Source organism: Neopsephotus bourkii, unplaced genomic scaffold (assembly GCF_033783945.1).
Source record: "Neopsephotus bourkii isolate Nb327-2 ecotype Australia unplaced genomic scaffold, CSIRO-AGI_Nbou_v1 NB_678, whole genome shotgun sequence".
Taxonomy (NCBI): Eukaryota; Metazoa; Chordata; class Aves; order Psittaciformes; family Psittacidae; genus Neopsephotus; species Neopsephotus bourkii.
The window spans coordinates 1,802,477-1,822,945 of record NW_026901177.1 but is presented as its reverse complement, the minus strand read 5'-3'; the positions used below and the strand labels follow the sequence as shown (position 1 = coordinate 1,822,945).

Genomic DNA, 20,469 nt, shown 5'->3' with positions numbered 1-20,469 from the left:
CAAGTTTGCCGATGACACCAAGCTGTGTGGTTCGGTTGATACGCTGGAGGGAAGGAATGCCATCCAGAGGGACCTTGACACGCTTGTGAGGTGGGCTGATGCCAACCTCATGAAGTTTAACCATGCCAAGTGCAAGGTCCTACACCTGGGTCGGAGCAATCCCAATCACAGCTACAGGCTGGGCAGAGAAGAGATTCAGAGCAGCCCTGCAGAGAAGGACTTGGGGGTGCTGGTTGATGAGAAAATGAACATGAGCCAGCAGTGTGCACTTGCAGCCCAGAAAGCCAACCGTATCCTGGGCTGCATAGATCGTGACCAGCAGGTCAAAGGAGGTGATCCTGCCCCTTTATTCTGCTCTTGTGAGACCTCACTTGGAGTATTGTGTACAGTTCTGGTGTCCTCAACATAAAAAGGACATGGAACTGTTGGAACAAGTCCAGAGAAGGGCCACGAGAATGATCAGGGGACTGGAGCACCTCCCATATGAAGATAGGCTAGGAAAGTTGGGGCTGTTCAGCCTGGAGAAGAGAAGGCTGCATGGAGACCTCATAGCAGCCTTCCAGTATCTGAAGGGGGCCTATAGGGATGCTGGGGATGGACTTTTCATTAGGGACTGTAGCGGTAGGACAAGGGGTAATGGGTTAAAACTTTAACAGGGGAAGTTTGGATTGGATATAAGGAGGAAATTCTTTCCTGTTATGGTGGCGAGGCACTAGAATAGGTTGCCCAGGGAGGTTGTGAATGCTCCATCCCTGGCAGTGTTCAAGACCAGGTTGGCCTAGGCCTTGGGTAATATGGTTTAAAGCGAGGTGTCCCTGCCCATGGCAGGGGGGTTGGAACTTGATCTTAAGGTCCTTTCCAACCCTAACTATTCTATGATTCTATGCATTCAAGTAGCCATGCTTAATGTCTATCTATAGTGAGTGAAAGGTGGAGAGAAAATATAACAGGGAGAAGCAATGATTTGCTGGAATGTGTCTCAGTGCATCACATGCCACTTGGACACAGACCAGGACCCAGCTGCTAATTTGCAAATACAAGCAAAGATTTGCTTCTTTGGGCCAAACGGGCTTAGGTCCCAGCTACAGTTTTCGAAGTACACAGAGAATGTGGGGTTTCCAAAACTGGTATGGCAGAGCTGCACCGAGCAACTGGATCATGCCCAATTATGGCACCTGGTAAAATGGTATAATATTGCTGTGACAAATAGTAGTGTCAATAGCAGAGCTGTTTAGCATCCTTGAGGGAAAGGACTGTAAATATTATACAGACTTTTTTAAAAGGCTATGTCTGTTTCAGCTGTCCTTAGTAGCAATTTTTGCAATGACTTCAGGGGCAGGAGGGTTAAATGAAGGAGTGTTTCAGAAAATCTGGCTTTGGATCAGGATTCCTAGATCTAATTTTAATTCTATTTGCTATGTGGCTGGTGCCAGTTATATCATTTCAATGTTTCTGCTACCTTAATGATGGCAAATTACTTTGGACATACTGAAAGTTTTTCAGATCAGTTGAACACATTTAACACGTTCTCAGGTCATCTGGAGCAGTTAAGTGTAACGACAACCAGGAAAAATGTTCATACCATCTCACTGCTTCCAAGAAGAAAATGCTGCATTTTGTCAAAGACACTATATTTATTGTTAGTATTTAAAAACGTGCTGAAGCAGTTAAACAATGTGAAGCAAAATATTTCCAGGCTCTTTGCTTCCTATGATACAAAGAAAGGTGGTGGTGTGGGGTGGTGTACTTTCTGAATATTGCTGGCTGATTTCTAAGTTTACCTATTTTTATAACATTTACAGTAGAATTTTGCCTGTCCTGTACAGCCAAAAAAGAATTTGCAGTGTTCCTTCCTGATGAATGCAAAAGAAAGGAAGGTTCTGTTGTTGTTCTTTCTTTGAATTACTGCATCAACACACTCTTCAGTGTGAAAGACATAGTAAGTTAAATTTATGTGCTAACATAAGATTTCCTTAGCTGATATCTTCTCAAAACAAAACTTTAAATATGCCTTTTTAGTAAAGTTTAGAGATAGAATGTATATCAAGGCAAAGATTCCCATTGTGATTTGGGACTACCAAGTAAACACATCTAAATACTTAAGCTCCTATGTCCCAATTTAAGATGTGCTTTAGGCAATCTTAGGCACATCCAAAAGGATGTTGAAATAGTGACGCAGGAATACCATAGGTACAGAAAGTATTCTAATTGGTATTCATGGGAACCACAAAATTCTGGACTATGTTTTCCAAGTCTTGAATAAATTAATCCCATCTTCTTCCTACTATTGTCTCATAATTTAGCTGTAATATGTCTGATGCTTCTAACAGTATAGTATACAGCAGATGGCTCTTGTGGCATGGTGGTGTAAATAAAATGATGCTGAGAAGGACAGCTCAAAATTTCTTTTGTGTAATCTCACCAAACAGTGTCGCATCTGCCATTTCATTTCTACATCAAGGAACTGCGGAGTAAGAAAATATCAAAATTGCTTTTTTTTTTTTTCTATCTGAAACATGGAAGTCTTTTGCACTTTCTTGTTTTTTTTTTATTTAACTTGTTACCAATACGATGGTGGATGATAAAAATTTTAACAGAATATAGGGTACAGGATGGACCTGAATTCAGGATTGAAGTAGTAATGTTTGGTAAAACAGTTAATTATTAGAAAGATTACATTAAAACATAATTGGTATAGCACTGGCACTTGGAAATCACTAAGACTTTAGGCTATCTGTGCTTCCCTCATGTATAGCAAAGGGATGATGCAAAAATCAAATGTCCAGTTTCCAGACTGACAGAGAAGTTAGCAAAGTCTGCAAGCACCCAATCATTGCAAGGGAATCTTCACCCTCTCGTGTAAAAAACTGATTTACTTACCTCTTTATTCTTAAAAGATTCCCCAATAGCATAGACATCTTTAAACCTTCTTATGAAAGAATTACCTCGCAGATCTACATTAATCTCAAAGTTTGACATGTTAAAACCATCCCCAAAGCTCTAAAGTGAATATTGGGTGGAGGATAAAGTTTGGTGTCTTCATTTGCTGAACTGTTAATTAATTCCTTTCAAACTAGGCTACAAAGACCCTGAGATTTGGTTCCTTTTCTTCATCAGTTTTCTGGCTAATCTTGCCACTTGGAGATTTCCCAGTTGAAGAATATTACAGGAATATCCAAAGCCTAAAGAATAAATTTGTGAACTGTATCTATTCTCCACTTAAGAAAGTACTAATCTTTCTGAGATGGGCTGCAATTTATTTCAATCACTCTAGGTTTCTTAGCACTTCATTTTAGCTATAATGAAAATTCAACTCTTTTCATATGCAAATGAAAATAGCTGCTGTATAAGATCCTGAAGAATCCTTTCCTTTACATTTTAACTACCTGGGCCAAGCTTCTATTTTAAACAAAAAAAAAAAAAAATAAAATTAAGACTGCCAGCTGAACAGCTAGGGAAGCATTTAATTAGATTCTTTTTAATAGGTGTTGGTGAGGCTACATTAAAGCATTTAACAATCAGTTGCCTGAGAATGAGCTTTTAATGTGCAGGTGTATTTTTCACTATATATTCTCCTTCATACTTTACTCTGTAAACTAATTTAATAATATCTTGTAGTCTGTTGTTGGCCTCAACTAATTTTTGTTTCTGTTGAATGCCTGAGAACTCCCCATCACACATAGTTTCTGGCAATTACAAGAGTACTGATACGATTTGCTTAACCACTAACTGTAACAGAAAGATATCCGTCATCAGATTCCCTGTGTCACAATCAGAGATTACAGCACAACCTGTCCCATTTTAAGGATCAGTCTGAAATGCAATTAGTCAATTAGTAACATCTAGAGCATTTTAAGCAATGTCAATCTGAAAGCAAATCTCTCCTTTCCTACCAGGAGCAAACATGTATGATATGTGACAGCAGTGTCACTAACAGATTTTTATAAAGAATCTATCTGATCAGAAAAAAACAGTGCACTCAGAAAATACAAGAAAAATGCCTTCAGTTTACAGTTCGTAAAACAGCTATTTTATGGATTGTGTTCATTTTAGCCTTGTACACTAAGACATTTTTTGTGTTCAGTAAAATACTAAGAAAACATGGTAGAACCCATGCAGTCTTACCTTAGCATATCATGAAAATCAAATTAACTTTTTAAATGAGAAAGCTTGATTCTAGCTAGCAGCCACCATATGATTTTGGCCTTGTTTTGTTTGTAATCAACCAATATTAATCTAGCATAGTTCAACTGCCAACACTTCAATTACAGTGGTATAAAACTTGAGTTAGAGGAGTATTAAAATACAGGCACTAAAATTTAAACCTAAATCCAAATATCCCTGAAGTGTTCTAGATGTTTTGAGACTAATGGGACTGCAGTTTATGTCAAAACCAATCATTTTTGTGGAACCAGTTTCACAGCCTTATCCTTTCCACCCCAAAAACTCATTTCAGTAGCTGTTACATAAGACAGACTGAACTTTCGTCCTCTGTTGGATGCAGCTGCCTTTGCCCTTTGTGGTGATGGGATTTTGAAGGGTTACCCACTAAACCCCTGAGAAGATTTGATGCTCAAAATCAATACTTATATTTAATTTTTCTTTGTTTCTGTTAAAAAACTATATATGCCATCTTGTCTCTAGACAGGATTGGGATCTCAGCTGGGACTAGTGATATAGGACAACACTCAAGAGGCATTTTTCATGTCGGAAAAGTACTTAGTGAAAAAAAACACCCAGAAGTGCAATAGGAGAACTATCCAAATACCTGCACCTTTCAAACTAAATTGATTTGTTAGGAAACGAGTGCTCCTGTGTTTAACATTCTGCCACTAATTATAAAAATTGATGTGTGGTTACTGCTATACATGCAGTTATCCATGACAGCAGGTAATCATCCTGCTTATAAATGATTCTGAATTCCATTTTCACTGTGGAGAACTGGTCTGTGCCTGAGCTTAAATAACTGAATGCACATATTCAGCTCCTGGGGAAAAAATATGTTTCACTCTTATACTTTGAGTTTGGAAGTACTTACATTTATGGGGATTTTTTCTTGACCTACTTGCTATAGCAATAAAGGTCGAGCTTGAGAATTTGGTTCTGTCTAATCTTCATTTCTAGCTAAGTTATTTATTTATTTCTTTTTTAAAGATAGAAACTGCTATTTTAAATTAGTAACTCCAAGCAGTGTATCTTTTCTCTGCTTTAAACAATCCAGTTCCAACTTTCTCCTATACCTGTGCTGCAAGATAAGAAATCCATAGAACATTAGCTGCAAATGAAAACAGTAAATGGAGCAATACCTCAACAGCTGCCTTTGCTCTTTCAAATTCCTCCTCCAAAGAGTGATTTCTGGAGAGTAAAGGCCCTCCCCAACGTTGCTCCTTAGTTGATCGTGCCTAAAAGAGAAAAGAATAAATCAGGACAGGATGACATACTCTCCGCCACATTTCTAAGTTATTTCCTCAAATTGCCTACAGCCTGAAATGGCCTTTTGCTTGGGCAAAACTAGTTGCATCCCTGCATGAACTCCTCTGAATTCTCTTACACTGCAGCAGAGATCATTCCTCATGGGAAGCAGAGTAATTGATCTTTTCCAGACTTTTATAATTACTCAAGATGTGTGAAAGACATAGAGACTTCCAGGAAAAGACAATACGAGAGTTGGGATACAAAGGGAAGAGCTGACTATTTTGTGTAAGACTTTTTCCTTAATTGTTCCTTCTCCAGTATTATGACTGTGGCAATGCATTCCACTCTGTATGCTCCAGGAAGAAAACATCTAATTTTCCTTGTATATTTTGTGATTTTCTTTCAGACTCTGCTTTGAAACCACACTGGAGAGCCACATTTGCTACAGATTTCACTGGAAGCACAGATGCTTTTTACAGTCAGCAGCTCTCTTTTCTGTGCCTTACTATCAGTCAATCCCATTGGAAGCACATGGCAAGTTTCTCCCTGTTCTTTTATTAAAAACATTTTATTTATTTTTTTGCACAAAAGGCCCAGTACAAAACCAAACAGTATGCAGTGATGGCATAGGAAAGCACAAAGTGCTTTTTTGCTAAGCAGAGCTCTGACTGCTAATCCCTTCCCTCATCTTTGTCAGAGGTTAAACTCATTAGCCATTTGCCTGACCATGGTCCCTAATGTATTAGTTTATATTATATTTCTGATGACTGTACTTGTAATATTCATTGAGCCATACTGCTAAAACACTAATTCTGCTCATTTCACACATATTGGGCTGGAACTGCAAGTGGAATGTGTACTGTTGGGGTGAAACATCCCAGACATATAAGTCATGTGCAATGCATGGTCAAATAGGTATGTCTGTGTGGGTTTTTACCTAGGAAAGATGACGTTTGTTTGTCAATCTAGCTCTAAAGTTCCTGTTTGCTCCTGAGTCTTTGGTCTCTCGATAGATTGAGTGAAATATATACTGGGTTGATGATACACATGAGGTTAGAAGAGAACTATCCTGCACAATTTCTGTGAGACCAGGTGGTGGTGGAGGTCACTGAATGCATTCTTCTGTGTTGGTTTCTGGACTTTGCTGCAAGTGACAGGAAGCACAGAGCATGAGAGATCTACACTGAGGATCTGTTGTTTCTCCTTTCACACTGACTGTCTCTGGTCTGTGTTGTTGGAAAAGTACATTTTTTATTTGGTGAGGCCAGGAAGAGATACCAGGTTGTCATTAAAAACATGCCAAAACCTAATCCTATACACAAACCAGTTATTTTAGTGAATAATACAGTTTAGGGCAGAAGAGACAACTGATTCAAGTCATCTATTTGTTTATATATCATATGACAGTATTTGTCACTCGACATCTGAAAGCTGAAACTGATGTTCCACAGAGAATAAACTGAGGTTGTCTGGAATATGTGTCTTTGAGGAGGGTGTGTGGCTTTAATTTAAAGTTATCAAGAGACCTTAATCTTATCACTTTACTTGCAAATTAATTTAATTGCTGTCCTCGTTTTTCTTATTAATTTTCCTTTCAGTTTCCAACTATTGTTTTTACTCTTTTTCCAGTAGTTTAAAGATCTTTTTAGTAGCCAGTATTTTCTCTCTGGAAAGATACTGATGTCTTGAATCAGGTTTTAACTGTATTTTAAATTATATAAAGAGGTTGAGATTCTAAATTACCTCATTATGAGGCATTTTCTTCTGATTTCAGCCTTTTTTGTGTCTCTTTTATTCTCCCTCTTTATTTTTTTATAAGTCTATTTTTTTAATAGCCATACAGACAACCAAAGAAAACCCTATATTCCAGTTATCTGTATTGCTGTTTCTCTATACAGAAATGGGGTGATTGCCTGTCTCCCACTAATTATGCCTGCTTCTGCACGGTCTTCTTCCCGCAGTACCGTACACGTTGTCATGTTGACATCCTTGTACACTCTGAACTATAGATTCTTTTCAAACTGCCTTCCAGCATAATGTTGTAAGTAGAGCCTGTGTTCTAGTTCTGAAATGTATTATTCTGTGACTGTATTGGAATATGTCTTTGTACAGACATATTGGTCATCAGCTCAAGACTGGCTGGTAATGACTCCCTTATTTACATACTTTTCATTACATTTTTTGCATCATATGTCGGTTTTATCAGGAATGGTTTGCTTCTTTATATTCAGATCAATAAAACCAAAGACCATGGTTTCTCCTTGGAATTGCAGAAGAGCCCTTATGTGAATACAATTCATAGTAAATAACTACTGTTCTTGAGATCTTAGGTTAGCCATTTTTTTATCTGTTTAACAGCTGCTTTATTCATATGGTACGGTGCTAATTTTAAAATCAGAATATGGTAAGTTAATTCAAACATCTTTCAGACTATCATACAGCAACATTTATCAACCTGACCTATAATCTGATCAAATAATTATATTTGGTCTCTTGACACAAAACTCTGTTGCAAGACATTAGTAATGTCCCTAGGCTTTTCATTATTTATAAGGTGGCTCTTGCAAACTTTGATTACTTCCACTTCTTAATCTTTTGTTTCCAGTGACTGCAGTTTCCTTAGGTCAAGTACAATACTGTAAATCATGATGCTCAGACTGAGCAGTGCTGCAGAAGGGGGAGAGTGTGCTTGTTGGGGAAGTAGAGAGGTGAAGGGGAAAAGAACAAAAAATGCCGATGTCTCCTTTGCATGTGCCACGTAGGGCATGGCATGTCTGCCGCATGTCAGAGTATACACATTGTCCCCACATATTCCCCTCAGAAATATGCTTTCTCCTCCATTAGATGCACAGCCAGAGGGGAAAGAAAGAAGTAGTTAATAAGACCCATATAAGCTGCATTTGGATGTAGACAGTGCAGTCATATTCCGAGTGGTGATAAGCCAAAGAGAAAGACCCCACTTAAAACAAACATGATGCCTTTTGCTAGTGCATAATAGAGGGGATTGGAATGGAGTGCTGGCAGTGGAGAACTTCACATCTGCAGCTGGTGATGGATTGGGACTCTGCAGCTCCATCCCTCAAGGGGAGCCCAAGGCAGGTAGGGGTCAGGGTGGAATGGGTATGTCTGAGGCATGGACACTCTGCATAGACTGTGGTTTGATATGCTCACCACTCTACCATGGAGGTGCTGTAGCTGATCACTGGCTGCTGTCTTCAGGGACAAGATCTTCCATTCCAATGCATTTGCACATACTTTCCTGCGCTTGTTGTCTGCTTATGTGCTGTTGGACCTTAACTGTTGGTGAGAGGCTTAAATTATAGTCTTAACTTTTGAGCAGGTCTTCAAATAATGAGCTAAATCTGTCCCTTGTAGCTCTTAATTTCATTAAATTAGCTGGCACATTCACAGAGAACTGGGCCCATCAGTCTTATCTGGGAGAAGTGGGGAATAAATTCTTCATTCTAAATATTGTTGCCCCAAACTACAGGTTTCTAAGATTTATGAGCTTTGTGTATTACTTCGTCTGCAAGTGCTGACATACTAGAATTAGGTATGGTTGTTTAGCATGTCAGGGGGTTTGTGTATGCATTCTGTGTGAGCAATAAAATATCTAAAATGCCCAAGGAGATATTTAGAAAGTTAAAATATGAGCAGACTTCATACATACATAATTGAACATATTATCTCCCTCTGCAGTTTGTAATTATAAGAGAAAAAATAAGCCTTCAGAAGCACCCAAACACCGTAGTTATCTCAGTACTAATAAAAGCGCAGCAAGGAACTTTCCAGAATGGCAGATAAAATAAAGAACAAAGATACTTTGGGCCAATGCAGTTTACGAGTTAATAATAGGTAACATATGATGCAAGTAGAATGCTGAGAAGAGGACCGCACTCAGTGACAGCTACCATGCCATTGCCCATTCCAGCCTTCAAACACATTTCTTCCTTATTAATTCAAAGCTTACATTTGTGATTTGGTGTTGGCATAAGTGCTGGTAAACACAGGATTTTGTTAAGAAGATTGCATAATTTTAATGAAAATATGATCTAGTTACATAGCATTTCACTTTGAGGAACTAAATCTAACATGTCAAAGATGAGTGATGAAGGTGATTGTCTGAGAAACTGCTGATGGAAAACTGCAGCAAGTTTGACAAGATGAAATCTTTAGGGTATGGCAGAATCTGTTGCATATGCAAAAGTTACCCGTAAATGAGAGAGACAAGATCTACAGAGGACAAACTATGGAAAACATATGCTTTGATAAAAAGCGCTAACATGATTTCTTTTACAAGCAGATTAAGGATGCAGTCAAGACAGATGAGCGTGTTTGTTGGGAAATGACAACTTTTGACAGTCCAGGTATAAGCAGGACAAAGCAGGCAGTGAATTAAAATACTAAATTTCTAAGTAAACTACTTGGAACAAGAAAACAATCTCACTTCAGGTCACTTCTCTGCACTACTGATTACCAGTTTAACAACTTTCATGACTTGAATGGATCACAAGTTTGAAAAAAAGCAGCTGACGATAAAACTAAACAAAACATAAAATATACCAGGACAACAGATAATAATTTTATACTCTGCTTCTTTTTCAAGTTGGCTGATTCAGCGTCACATATTTTTATTTTGAAATACTAGTTATTTTGGAAAATAGCATGGAAACTCAGCTGACTCAACTTACACTGAATTAAAAATGTGGATTTTTGCCTCTGCAGTTATTCTAGTGGAAGATAAACAGGAAATAGACCATATAAATTAGCTATGTTAAATACTAAATTTGTAACTGCTTTTACAGAAAGACACAGCACTTAAATTCTGTGACTGTCTAGTTGATTTACACGCATCTTGACTGAGCACAAACTTCCTGGCATTTAGATCTATTAGGCTGAAGAACAGCCTCCTAAAAAGGGGTTAGAGGTACTTAAAGATATGATGATCAAAAGCATTTGAAAACATACTGTCTGTCTCAAGTGGATGATATTATGTAATAGACCTTTTCTATTACTAAAATGTATAAATCTATTGCACAGACAGGAAAAATATCATGTATTACAACTAGTGTTAGGCTTTCCAAAGGGGAAAAACTCTTGTTTATAATGTAAAGATGGCAGGGAAGAAAAGGAGACTTTTTTCCTAATCAAAACACAGGAATGGATCCTAATAACTTGGTTGTGTTTATATTTTCTCCAAAAAACCCCCTTCCATGCATAATCTCAGGAAAGGCATTTGGAACTTTGGTGTCTCATTTTTGTAATTTCAAGTGAGGCTTTTATTTTCCATTAATTTCCAGATTTTCCATCTGACAGAAATGTTTTGAAGTCCAGGACTAAAAATAGCTGTGGAAGAGGAGAAAAAATATTTTCAACTAAAAGTTAATCCACCAAATATCTCTCCCTTCCCCCTACTAGTTGCATTGGCTGAACTTGAAACCTTTTGGTTAAAAAATAAGAAGCAGGCAAGAAGGTGTATAGTGACCTGACCTATGCAAAATATAATGAATGTTTGTACATACATATGCATACCTGCATATATAATGTATGTTTGAACATATATATGCATACATGCATATGTAAAACCCATACAACTCTGAGTAATAACTTCCACAAAGTCCTGCCTAAAATACAATATGACAGTGCAATTAGGCGAATCTAGAAACTTTCAAGCCAGAGCCTTCTTCAATAGTGTTCCCATTCCAGCAGGAAAATGTCCTTGGCCCACTCTCCTCTCCCTCCTGTGGAAATAAATTGCTAACGAAAGTTGGTCTAATGATTCTTTCCTGTATTCCTTAGCTATTTTCCAGTTCTGGAGACTCCTGGTTTACCAAAAGACCTTGAGAATAGATACATGACAAGGAGAGGGAGCCACTAGAAGTTTGAATTTGAGAACTAGAGTAATGGAGAAAAGATGATATTGTAAATTGTAGTTTGAAGTCTTTCTGTACAGGAGGGTCACAGTTCACCTGCCAGTCTAACACTGGCAGGTTTATTTTCATAACATTAATTTGGAAGCTCTGTGAAGATTTGGTTGTATGATTTTTTTAACTGATGATCCTGAAAATATCTCTGAAATATTTCTTCCAGAATGTAAACAGATAACCACTGGTGCAATTCCTACTTGTCTTTTTATTGTTAATAAATCTACCATATCCTCTTACCTGTGTTGCAGAAGCAAGTTCTAATTCTGATGTTGAATCGGATTCCAAGGCACTCTTGACATTAGTCAGCTCGGACTGTGATCTGTTTTCTGTGGACCTAGAAACAATGCATTTACATACCACTGCGCACTATGGCATGCTTCCTTATGTCTTTCAGGTTCATAAGCACATACTGATTAATTAGGTTATTTCTTTTAACTGAATTGTTTTATTTGCAGTTATCGAAAGTGCCTGGACCCTTCTCAGTGTTCCCACTCTTAGACTTTTCAGTCATATGCAGACAGTAGTTAATACAACAGGTCAGGCCTGATTCACCAGTAGAACCCATGGTATGTATTGGCATGAAATTAGTATGATGGGATGAAGACTTTGCCTCTAATGCTATGCTTCTATTTCATAGCCAGGCAGAATGAGGTTAGGCAATGACACAAGACTGTATCTGCAGTCAGTATCTAAGAATCAACCACCACATTACAAAACTTCACCTTGGCATATGTGCATTCTTGTGCCACAATGTCCTAATAGTCTTTCTTCCTAGAAAATGAAATCCTGATTACCAAAATTGAGTTCACTGAGCAAAACTTGTAATGCTTTAAGTTAATGAAACACCCTGATAAAATGCAGGTTAAGATACAGGATAAGCATCATTTGTTCAGAAAACTGCTTCTAGTGTATGAAAATGCTAATTATGGTGATGCATAATGTAGTGAATGAGTGTTGCTTACATATCAGGAAGGCAGCAGATTTAGTCTACATGAACTGTTCCCAAAGGCAAAATCTAATTCTTCCCTCGTTTACATCCCCTGCAATTTTAGTTGAACTGTGTGGAAGAGGTAGTAATTGTGTTGGATATTTTATGTTACTTCTTCCATTTATACACAGAAATTCTGCCCTCTTGGTAGCAAAACCAAAATACAATGGATACCCAGTGACTGTGATATCACTGCCAAGTATCCCTTTTTACTTATTTTACTCACGTTTGTAGCTGGTTTTAAATCACTGCATGCCTCTGTAGATTTCTCACCACCATTTATTTACTAATTGCACCTGCTGCTTTTCACAACATTGAAAATTACTGGCAAAACGTAATTATATAGTGTATTTGCTTATGATACATTGCCCAAAATGTCTGCTTGAACACGTTTAACGTAGTCATAACAGACTTAATAATATGACTTGTCATGAAGTGAGCATTTCTGTGAATTAAGAAAGCTGGACTGGAAATATTTTTTGTAAGGAAAGCAAAAATTTGTACCATAAAAGCTCTTTTGATGGAGCTCTAGATGATGACGATGTTCGCTCTGCAGAAGGGTGGGCTTTGCTACTCCTGTCTCCAGGAAAATTGACATCATCCCATTTCTCTAGCTGTGTCTGAATATCAACTGAAAAATAAGAAAAGAAATAAAATATTTTTAAAAGAAACTACTGCAGAAAATTTTATCTCTTCTGTTAAGAGGTTATAGAGAAAGTGGTGCCGCCAGACTGTATTTTAGTTAAGCCGCAATAAACAGAAAAGTTGTGCACCTTTTCAGCTAATGATCGATGAAAATATTTTGGAATTCACAACATTTTTTCTGTTAGTATTCATGGTCAGGATGTCAGTGAGACTCTTTAATTTAAAATCAGTAATTTGTAAGTAATTTAGATCTGTTGATAAAATTATACGATTTGATAGTTTTGGATATTTTAATTTTCTAGTTATAGTCAAATTGTAAAAATAAAACTTTATAGTGACTACCATTTAAAAATGACTGTGTAGGCAACTGATATTATTCAGTCATATGTCAGACTTGCTTTGCAAAAATCAGATGTTCACCTCCTGTTTGAGGAAAAAGTTCTCTAAAATAATTTCTGTGCTGAATGTGATGAATGGAAATCTGCTACCTTGGTATAAATTACATTTACCTTGCAAATTTCTCAGCTGCGGTGCAAGTAATTTTGTTTGGATGGAACTAAATTAAATTCATCTTTTCCAAATCTTATCTATAGATCATGCTTGGCAGGATATTAAGTTGTGTTTGGGATTATATATTTTTTTAGCCTGTATAAACATAGCTCTCTATCGAGAAGGGATTTTTTTTTTCCTTATATGCATAGATAAAGTAGTATTTACAAATTTAATGTGTATTTCTGACATCTGCGGTTCTGAAAAGGACGTTCATGGGCTGGATGATTTGTCTCCTTTACCTATTTCTTACCAATCCCCTATAGATTTTTCTACCATTTTACCCTGACTAAATTATTTTTTGTAAGAAATTTGCACATTTAGTAACTTCATAGGTTAAAATGACAAAGGCAAAACAGGTTTCAAGTTTAACATGTTTCAAGTAGTTTATAAGGTGGAACAAAGGCTACCCTCTCAACAAAAATTCTGGTCCTGCACATTAGCTTGTGATAGTAGCAAGGAAAAATTTGTGCTAAGCAAGGCTATCTAGCACTGATAAAATAGCTACACTCTTACCTAAATCTAGTGAAGATTTGTCTGAAACTCTGACAGTCTGGGCTTTCTGCTCAGTATCCACGCTTATAAGGTCAGAATTGTCTGTCTTCTTTCTGTGGATTGAAGCTTTTAAGCCTTCACTTCTTGATGGATTCTCTGACTTCTTTGCTTTGTTTTGGCTTTGTAAGACAGGTTCACTAAGATCCAAGAGATCCAGACCTGTTGATAATACTTGGAGACAAAATGTTAGAATTCAATGTTGCTTTAATTTGAACAGCTCACTTAAAAAAACTTGGTTTGATTGGAAAAAAATATGAATGTGTTTGCACTTGACTACAGCAAATGTATATTTCCTTGCTGGTGATGTTTCCTGGATGATGACCAGTATATTCAAATTGATTAAGGATTTCAGGTGCTTAACAGGCTGAGTTTAAAAAAGCTTAATTTGCATAAAAGCCTTTTCCTCTGAAAACCTTAAAGAAATCTTAGATCTGATATTGTGAGAGTTCCCTGTACGCCTAACTGAGCTTTTAGATAAGATTTGGTTTAATCCTGTGATTTATCAAGTAGCTGCATAAGGCAGTACTGTTATGCTACATACCATTATGGGAAAACCTGACAGTTCTAGGCTGGATTTCTTGGGTCGTAAAGGAGTAATGGTACTTTTAGTAATGGTTTCTACTGTTGCTGTTTGTCTTTTGAGGAATAAATACAGAATATAGCTATAAATTCTACTGCTATTTCTATTAAGCACTGTATCAGCATGAAAGACATGTTCAGTCTCAGTTCTTCATTTAAAGTTGCTTAAAGAGTAACATTTTAAATTATTTTGCACATAAAAGATAAAAATCCTCCCTCTATCATTGTTTTACAGCGCAGGTGTCTTTGACAGATCAGTTTGCATTATCTCTTGCTGTGCTTTATCTGTGTTCTTGGAAAACTAGTGGATTTCATCAATCTTCATAGAATAAGACATTTCTATTTTGCTATTAAATTATTGCAATTATCTCCCCCCAGTCTGATAAATATTCAAGGCAGATATAGTATCTATAGATAGTTTTTATAAGCACCACTCTTAGACAACCTGAAATATTTTTATTGATCCTTGTAATATCTTTAGCTATACATAGGAGGAAAAAATATTACTATTGTTATTTAATTCAGTGTTCCGGATTTTGCTAGTAGGACTTGCATATTGCTTTAGACACTTATTAATTAAATGTGAAGATAATCACCCAGCTGTCAGTTACTCATTTAATAATTTGCATGTATATAGATTTTAATTAAATGGCTTCTAACCAGCCAAGCCACTTAATGAGACAGCAAGTGAACATAGTAGTGCTGTGCTGATTTTGTTGTAACTTAGTTGATCTGCTCAACCACTTTGATTTCCTTTGCACAAAGGAAAGTCCTATACTGAACAGGACGAGGCCAATTCCAAAGGACAATATATTTCAAATATAATTCAGTATAATACAAAAAGCTTTCAGGAATCACTCTTACTTTTTCTTATGTGCTCACATCTTATTATCACTATATCTCACTATCTTCTATCTCATTGCAACACAAGGGAGATAAGAAATGTCTTAGATCCTTTCATCAATAAAGTGACCAAACTCAGCCCAGATAAACTGTTTTGGTATCTCTTCCCTTCTCTCTGACATCCCATCCAAGTTTTTATTAAAGAAAGTCTTTCTAGAAGAAGTAATGGGTTTGGATAAAGCCAGATAAATGTGGCTTCCTGTAGGTTAAAATTTTGCAAAACCAGATTGAGAATTGGTCAAACTGGTATGTACTTCCTCTTGAACTTAAACAAGTTCGCTTTACTTCAACATCAGAGATCTGCTGGAACATATGTGATTTAGATCACACCAGATTTGCCCTCAGATGTAATGAACAAAGCTTTTTCTACTAATAGATGAAGCAGTTATAATTTAATACCAGCTTGTAATTTTTGCAAATAATAACAAATCAAGAAATCACTTGACAAAAATGCACCATAATTAAGATAAAATTAAAATTATTTCTCTCTAGTGAGTGATAGTAAAGAATTTTAATTACCTGCAGTATTTGATGTTACAGGTCTTGCAACAGCTTCTGGTTTAGTTTCACAGAGAAAGTCGTCAATGGAGGGGCTCAGAAGTGGTCTGCTTTCTTGTTGCTCATTCACCAGCTACCAACAAAAAATCCCAGGGTGACAGTGTAGTGTTGGCATGCAGAATTTAAAGAAATAGAACATATTCTCACAATACCATGTGCTTTATTTTTGATTGTGAGAGGGTAAGATACTGCAATTAGAAGGTATACATATAGTTCTGGGCTTAAAATAACAAAATGCAGTCACTCTTTTGGGGGAAAATTATATTCCAGTTTTCCAAATGGCACAAAAATAAAGCAGCAAGGTGATTTTCCTGTAGTAATTATTGCATACTATTGCTTATAGGGCTAAATTCTACAAGGCCTGGTGTAACACCCTTCAGATCAACAGGTGAAGTTAGCCTTCACCACATGACTAAGCGAGCTTTTTTAGTATTTGGAAGTGGTTCTGTTGCTTTTTTTTTTTTTTTTACAGGTAACATGCCTCCCCATAGAACTTCCACAATACTATTTCATTAAAAAATATGCATTAGCCCATTAAACAATAACCTGCTGAGACACAAAACACTTCTCTGCGATACAAAGACATACGAATGACTGTGGATGGAGCTTGGTGGATGTATGAACTTCCTGCATGAGGTTTACCTGGGAAATAAATTCTAACCAGAATGGTAGGCTAGATGAAGACTCATAATATAGTTTTTATTTGTGCAAATGCATTAATTTTATGGTACCTAAAAGAAATCTCAGTATTACAGGCTAGTCCATGTATTGGGGATTAAAAAGACAAATCAGAAAAACAGTCTCAGAAATAAAAGTCTCTTGTCTGCAATCTAGCTCTGATTGGAGGATCAAGACCTAACCTAAGCTGTGTGGGTTTCTGATGGTGTGGCCTGTGTTTATCTTTAATAATGTGAAGTCATGTTTTCCTTCTGTCTGTTGCTTTCATCTGGAGCTGTGTCAGCTTTACTTTTATCCTCCCTGCTCTACTTCTCTTCATTCTGTTCTCACTCTTTTCCCACTGTTGAATTTTCAAAATGTTCTCTCAGATGTATTTGAACTTTTAAATTTAGGATGCTGAGACAGAGTAAAACTTAAAAAAGGGTACTCCTTTATCCTCATTTTATATATGTTAATTACTGGCAGTTAGCTACTCCAGTAGTAGGATTGCCTCTAAAGTTACTACAGCCAAACAGTGTAGATGCTTAGATTCACTGTTGTTTAGTGCCTGATTTATGCACCAGAGCTATGGAAATAAAAAGTCCATTATTTTGATGGATCAAATGTTTAGCCTGGTACCTAATGCTGACTGATTGTATAATATGTGCACTAATTAATTTGCCCAGGACCTTACATTTTTGCACTGACATACCAATTTACATGAGTACCATGAAGACAAATGTGTGATTGCCTGCCCAACTGTGTGTTGCAGAACATGCAAATGTGGGCACTTAATTTAGAAATCTAGCAATGATACCGTCCTGAATTCTAATTCTTCCTATGCTAAACTCAGACTTCAGGTGCATCTTACAGGTGACTTAATAATGTGGTTTTTCAACTCTCTGAACTGATTGTCCAGGTTGCTCATTCAACACTCAGGAGTTACTTGCTTAATTGAGTAAATCTCAATACTTGATGGAAGTTGCATTTATGCCAGCTGCACACCTATGATTTCCATTAAAGGTGGCTCTACAGTACTCACATTATCTCCAGGTCTGAGCTTTACTTAATACTTAAGAGGACCTTATTTTCTCTTTATGATTTGGTGACAGTCCTGTCTCAATTCTGGTGGTGAAAAAATGAAGGTGGATGCCTAGTTAATTCTCATCCAAGTTAATTTCAATGTTTCAAAAGTTTCTTTATGATCAAATGCAGCTATCAGCAAAAAAGTATTTGAATACGATATTTTGGTTTGCATTTACTCATCCCATTCTAGGAACTAGCATTAATAGTAGCTAAAAGTGGTGCTTTCGCAACTAGTTGCATGTTCAGGTGAACATAGCATCCAGTAGAAAGATCGCCAAGCCTCTGGATCAGCTGGATCTTCAACAATGTATTCTTTGATATAATACAGTGTAAAGTAAAGTCCTGTTTGGAAGGGGGACAGGGGGACAGGAGAGAAGAAAGAAGAGGTTCTATAGCAATCATTCTAAATGTAAAAACTTCATAGGAAATACTCTGTTTCTGTAAGAAACTCTAAATAGAGTAGGTTACATTGTTACATCAGATTTGAAAGCATATCAAGTTTCCCATTACTCTCTGTAGAAATTTTCCTTAATAGGAAAGAATTGGGAAAGAAGGGAATAGAGAAGTATTATAATAACCATGACAGCCAAGATCATTCACTGGAGACACTGAAGAGTGGAAAATCTGAAGACCAACTGGAAAGGCGATAATGCTAGCAATCAGTTGCAGAGGGAAGGAGACTATAATCAACAAAGATCTGAATTTCTCCAAGGTTCAGCTAAAGAATGAAGTAGCAGATGTCTAGCAAATAATTTTTCTTTTCAAAGCTGGTTATCATATCCCTAGAAATGTCTTTATTATGTTGTTTATAGAAAGAAAACATGCTCAGTAACAGGCCTTCATTAGTTTGATACCTGCAGTGTATTCTTTAAAGTCCCTTGATAAAATTCGATCAGCAAACAGAAAGAAGATTGGTGGTAATACACATTTCATCCATTTTACCAGAAAACACCAAGAAATTATTTTTACTTAGTGGTGTGCTCTTTCTGCTGCATTTGCTTTGTGAACATTTACACCAAGTCCATCAGACATGGGCCACTCATGACCAGAGAAACAGCACATTTTACATTTTACTCTTCATGTGTATATAAAGGCAGAGTAGTTAGATGACATTGGAGGAGAAAAGTTATTTCACCTATAGGGAAAGGTTGGCACAAAACCAGAGATCTAAACTGGCCATGTGGTTGCTTAAGAAGTGGACTACGGCCCAGTGGATCCCTTCTAGTCCTGTGTCCTATGATCCTACAACTAAGGACTGGAAGTTGCAGGAGTGGCAAGGGAAAAAATAATCTGCTTTCAAATACATGATCAAGTCTACTAATGCTCAGTAAATACAAACTACATATGTATAGCAATAGAATGTATTAGAAAAATATGATTTTGGCCTGAAGCATGCACATAATGATGAATCAAACCTTAACAAGTTAAAGAATGCCATGAGCTGATAATTTTCCTGTAGGTAAGCAGGCAGTGGGGCGAGTTTCTGACATTACTGTGTATGCAGTACTACTTGGTAAACCCTCTGCCTCACACTTGGAATTTCATTTTGCTGCCTCATATATTGTACCAAATTTATCCCTAGTTTAACTCTGCTCAAGTTATTAGAGTTATATCAGGCATGAATTTGGAGTAGTAGTATAAAACATTCATGAGATGAAAACTATTATCTATATTAAAGTAATAATTTATGGTTCTCAAGCACCTTTCAGGGTGAAAATCACAGAATGCTTTAAAACATTCATGAATCAAGCCTGGCACCACTGCAGAGCTGAGAAGTATTATCTTTATACTGCAGACAAGAGAAGCAAAGTGAAATTAAGAAAGCGACTTAACACCAACCAGTGCTGGAGGAAGCAGCAGGAGCCAGTATTTATGTGTGCAATATTTGTACACATGCCAAATGGTATAGGCTCAGCCTGTGAAACTGTTGATTTCTGAGTACTAATTTAGCCAGTGAGTGCCATAAACTCTCATAATGCCTCTAAGAACTTAATTATTCTTTACAAAATTCATTTTAATTAAAGAACAAGCCCACACACTCTATAGTGATGTTCCTTACTACTAATACATGTGAATAGACTCAACCGTATAAAACACTCATTCTAAATTCAAATGAATTTTTTGACTGACTCCTGCTGTTGGGCAGCAGCAGAACAGGAAAAGATACTTTTTCTCACCCCAGTACTGTTACTGGAACTTTCTGTTCCGAAAAGCATACATGGGGGGGGGTTTGGCGCTTTGGGAAAATCAGAAGTGTCATCTGGTGGCTGTTATCAGCAACACATCTTTACTATACACAAAGCAGGAATTACTTAGCAGAGATCCAAGACAAGGCACAAAGGCTGGGTCAAGCAGTGGTGGCTACCATGCTGGAGACATGTCTGCCAAGCATCCCTCAGCACAGCCTGGGCAGACCTAGGAATCATCTGCTCTTTATTTTCTGTGCCCTGTCATGTGCTGCATCCCCAGCTGTCTGCATTTATCCAGCTGATGTAGTTTATTGCCTGCAGCTGCCTTTGTTGTTGAGTTCTCCTTTCCCCAGTGCTCTGGTTTGCCTAGTTGTCTCCATGCTGCCCCCAGAGCTGCTGTGAGATGGGGAGAAAGTTT

General features: G+C 37.1%; 1 protein-coding gene across 10 annotated transcripts in view; it reads right to left on the bottom strand.

The window, feature by feature from the left end:
- Nucleotides 1–20,469, bottom strand: part of PEX5L (peroxisomal biogenesis factor 5 like) — a 111,539-nt gene that overhangs the window by 11,830 nt on the left and 79,240 nt on the right. For 7 of the 10 annotated variants that reach the window (XM_061353510.1, XM_061353514.1, XM_061353512.1 and 4 more), the window contains 5 exons: nt 16,081–16,192; nt 14,041–14,250; nt 12,835–12,961; nt 11,580–11,676; nt 5,307–5,402 (listed from right to left, as the gene is read on the bottom strand). In XM_061353510.1, the coding sequence (XP_061209494.1) occupies nt 5,307–5,402; nt 11,580–11,676; nt 12,835–12,961; nt 14,041–14,250; nt 16,081–16,192 (642 nt within the window). The remainder of the gene's footprint in view (nt 1–5,306; nt 5,403–11,579; nt 11,677–12,834; nt 12,962–14,040; nt 14,251–16,080; nt 16,193–20,469) is intronic. The other 3 variants (XM_061353516.1, XM_061353518.1, XM_061353519.1) reach the window with 1 other exon arrangement.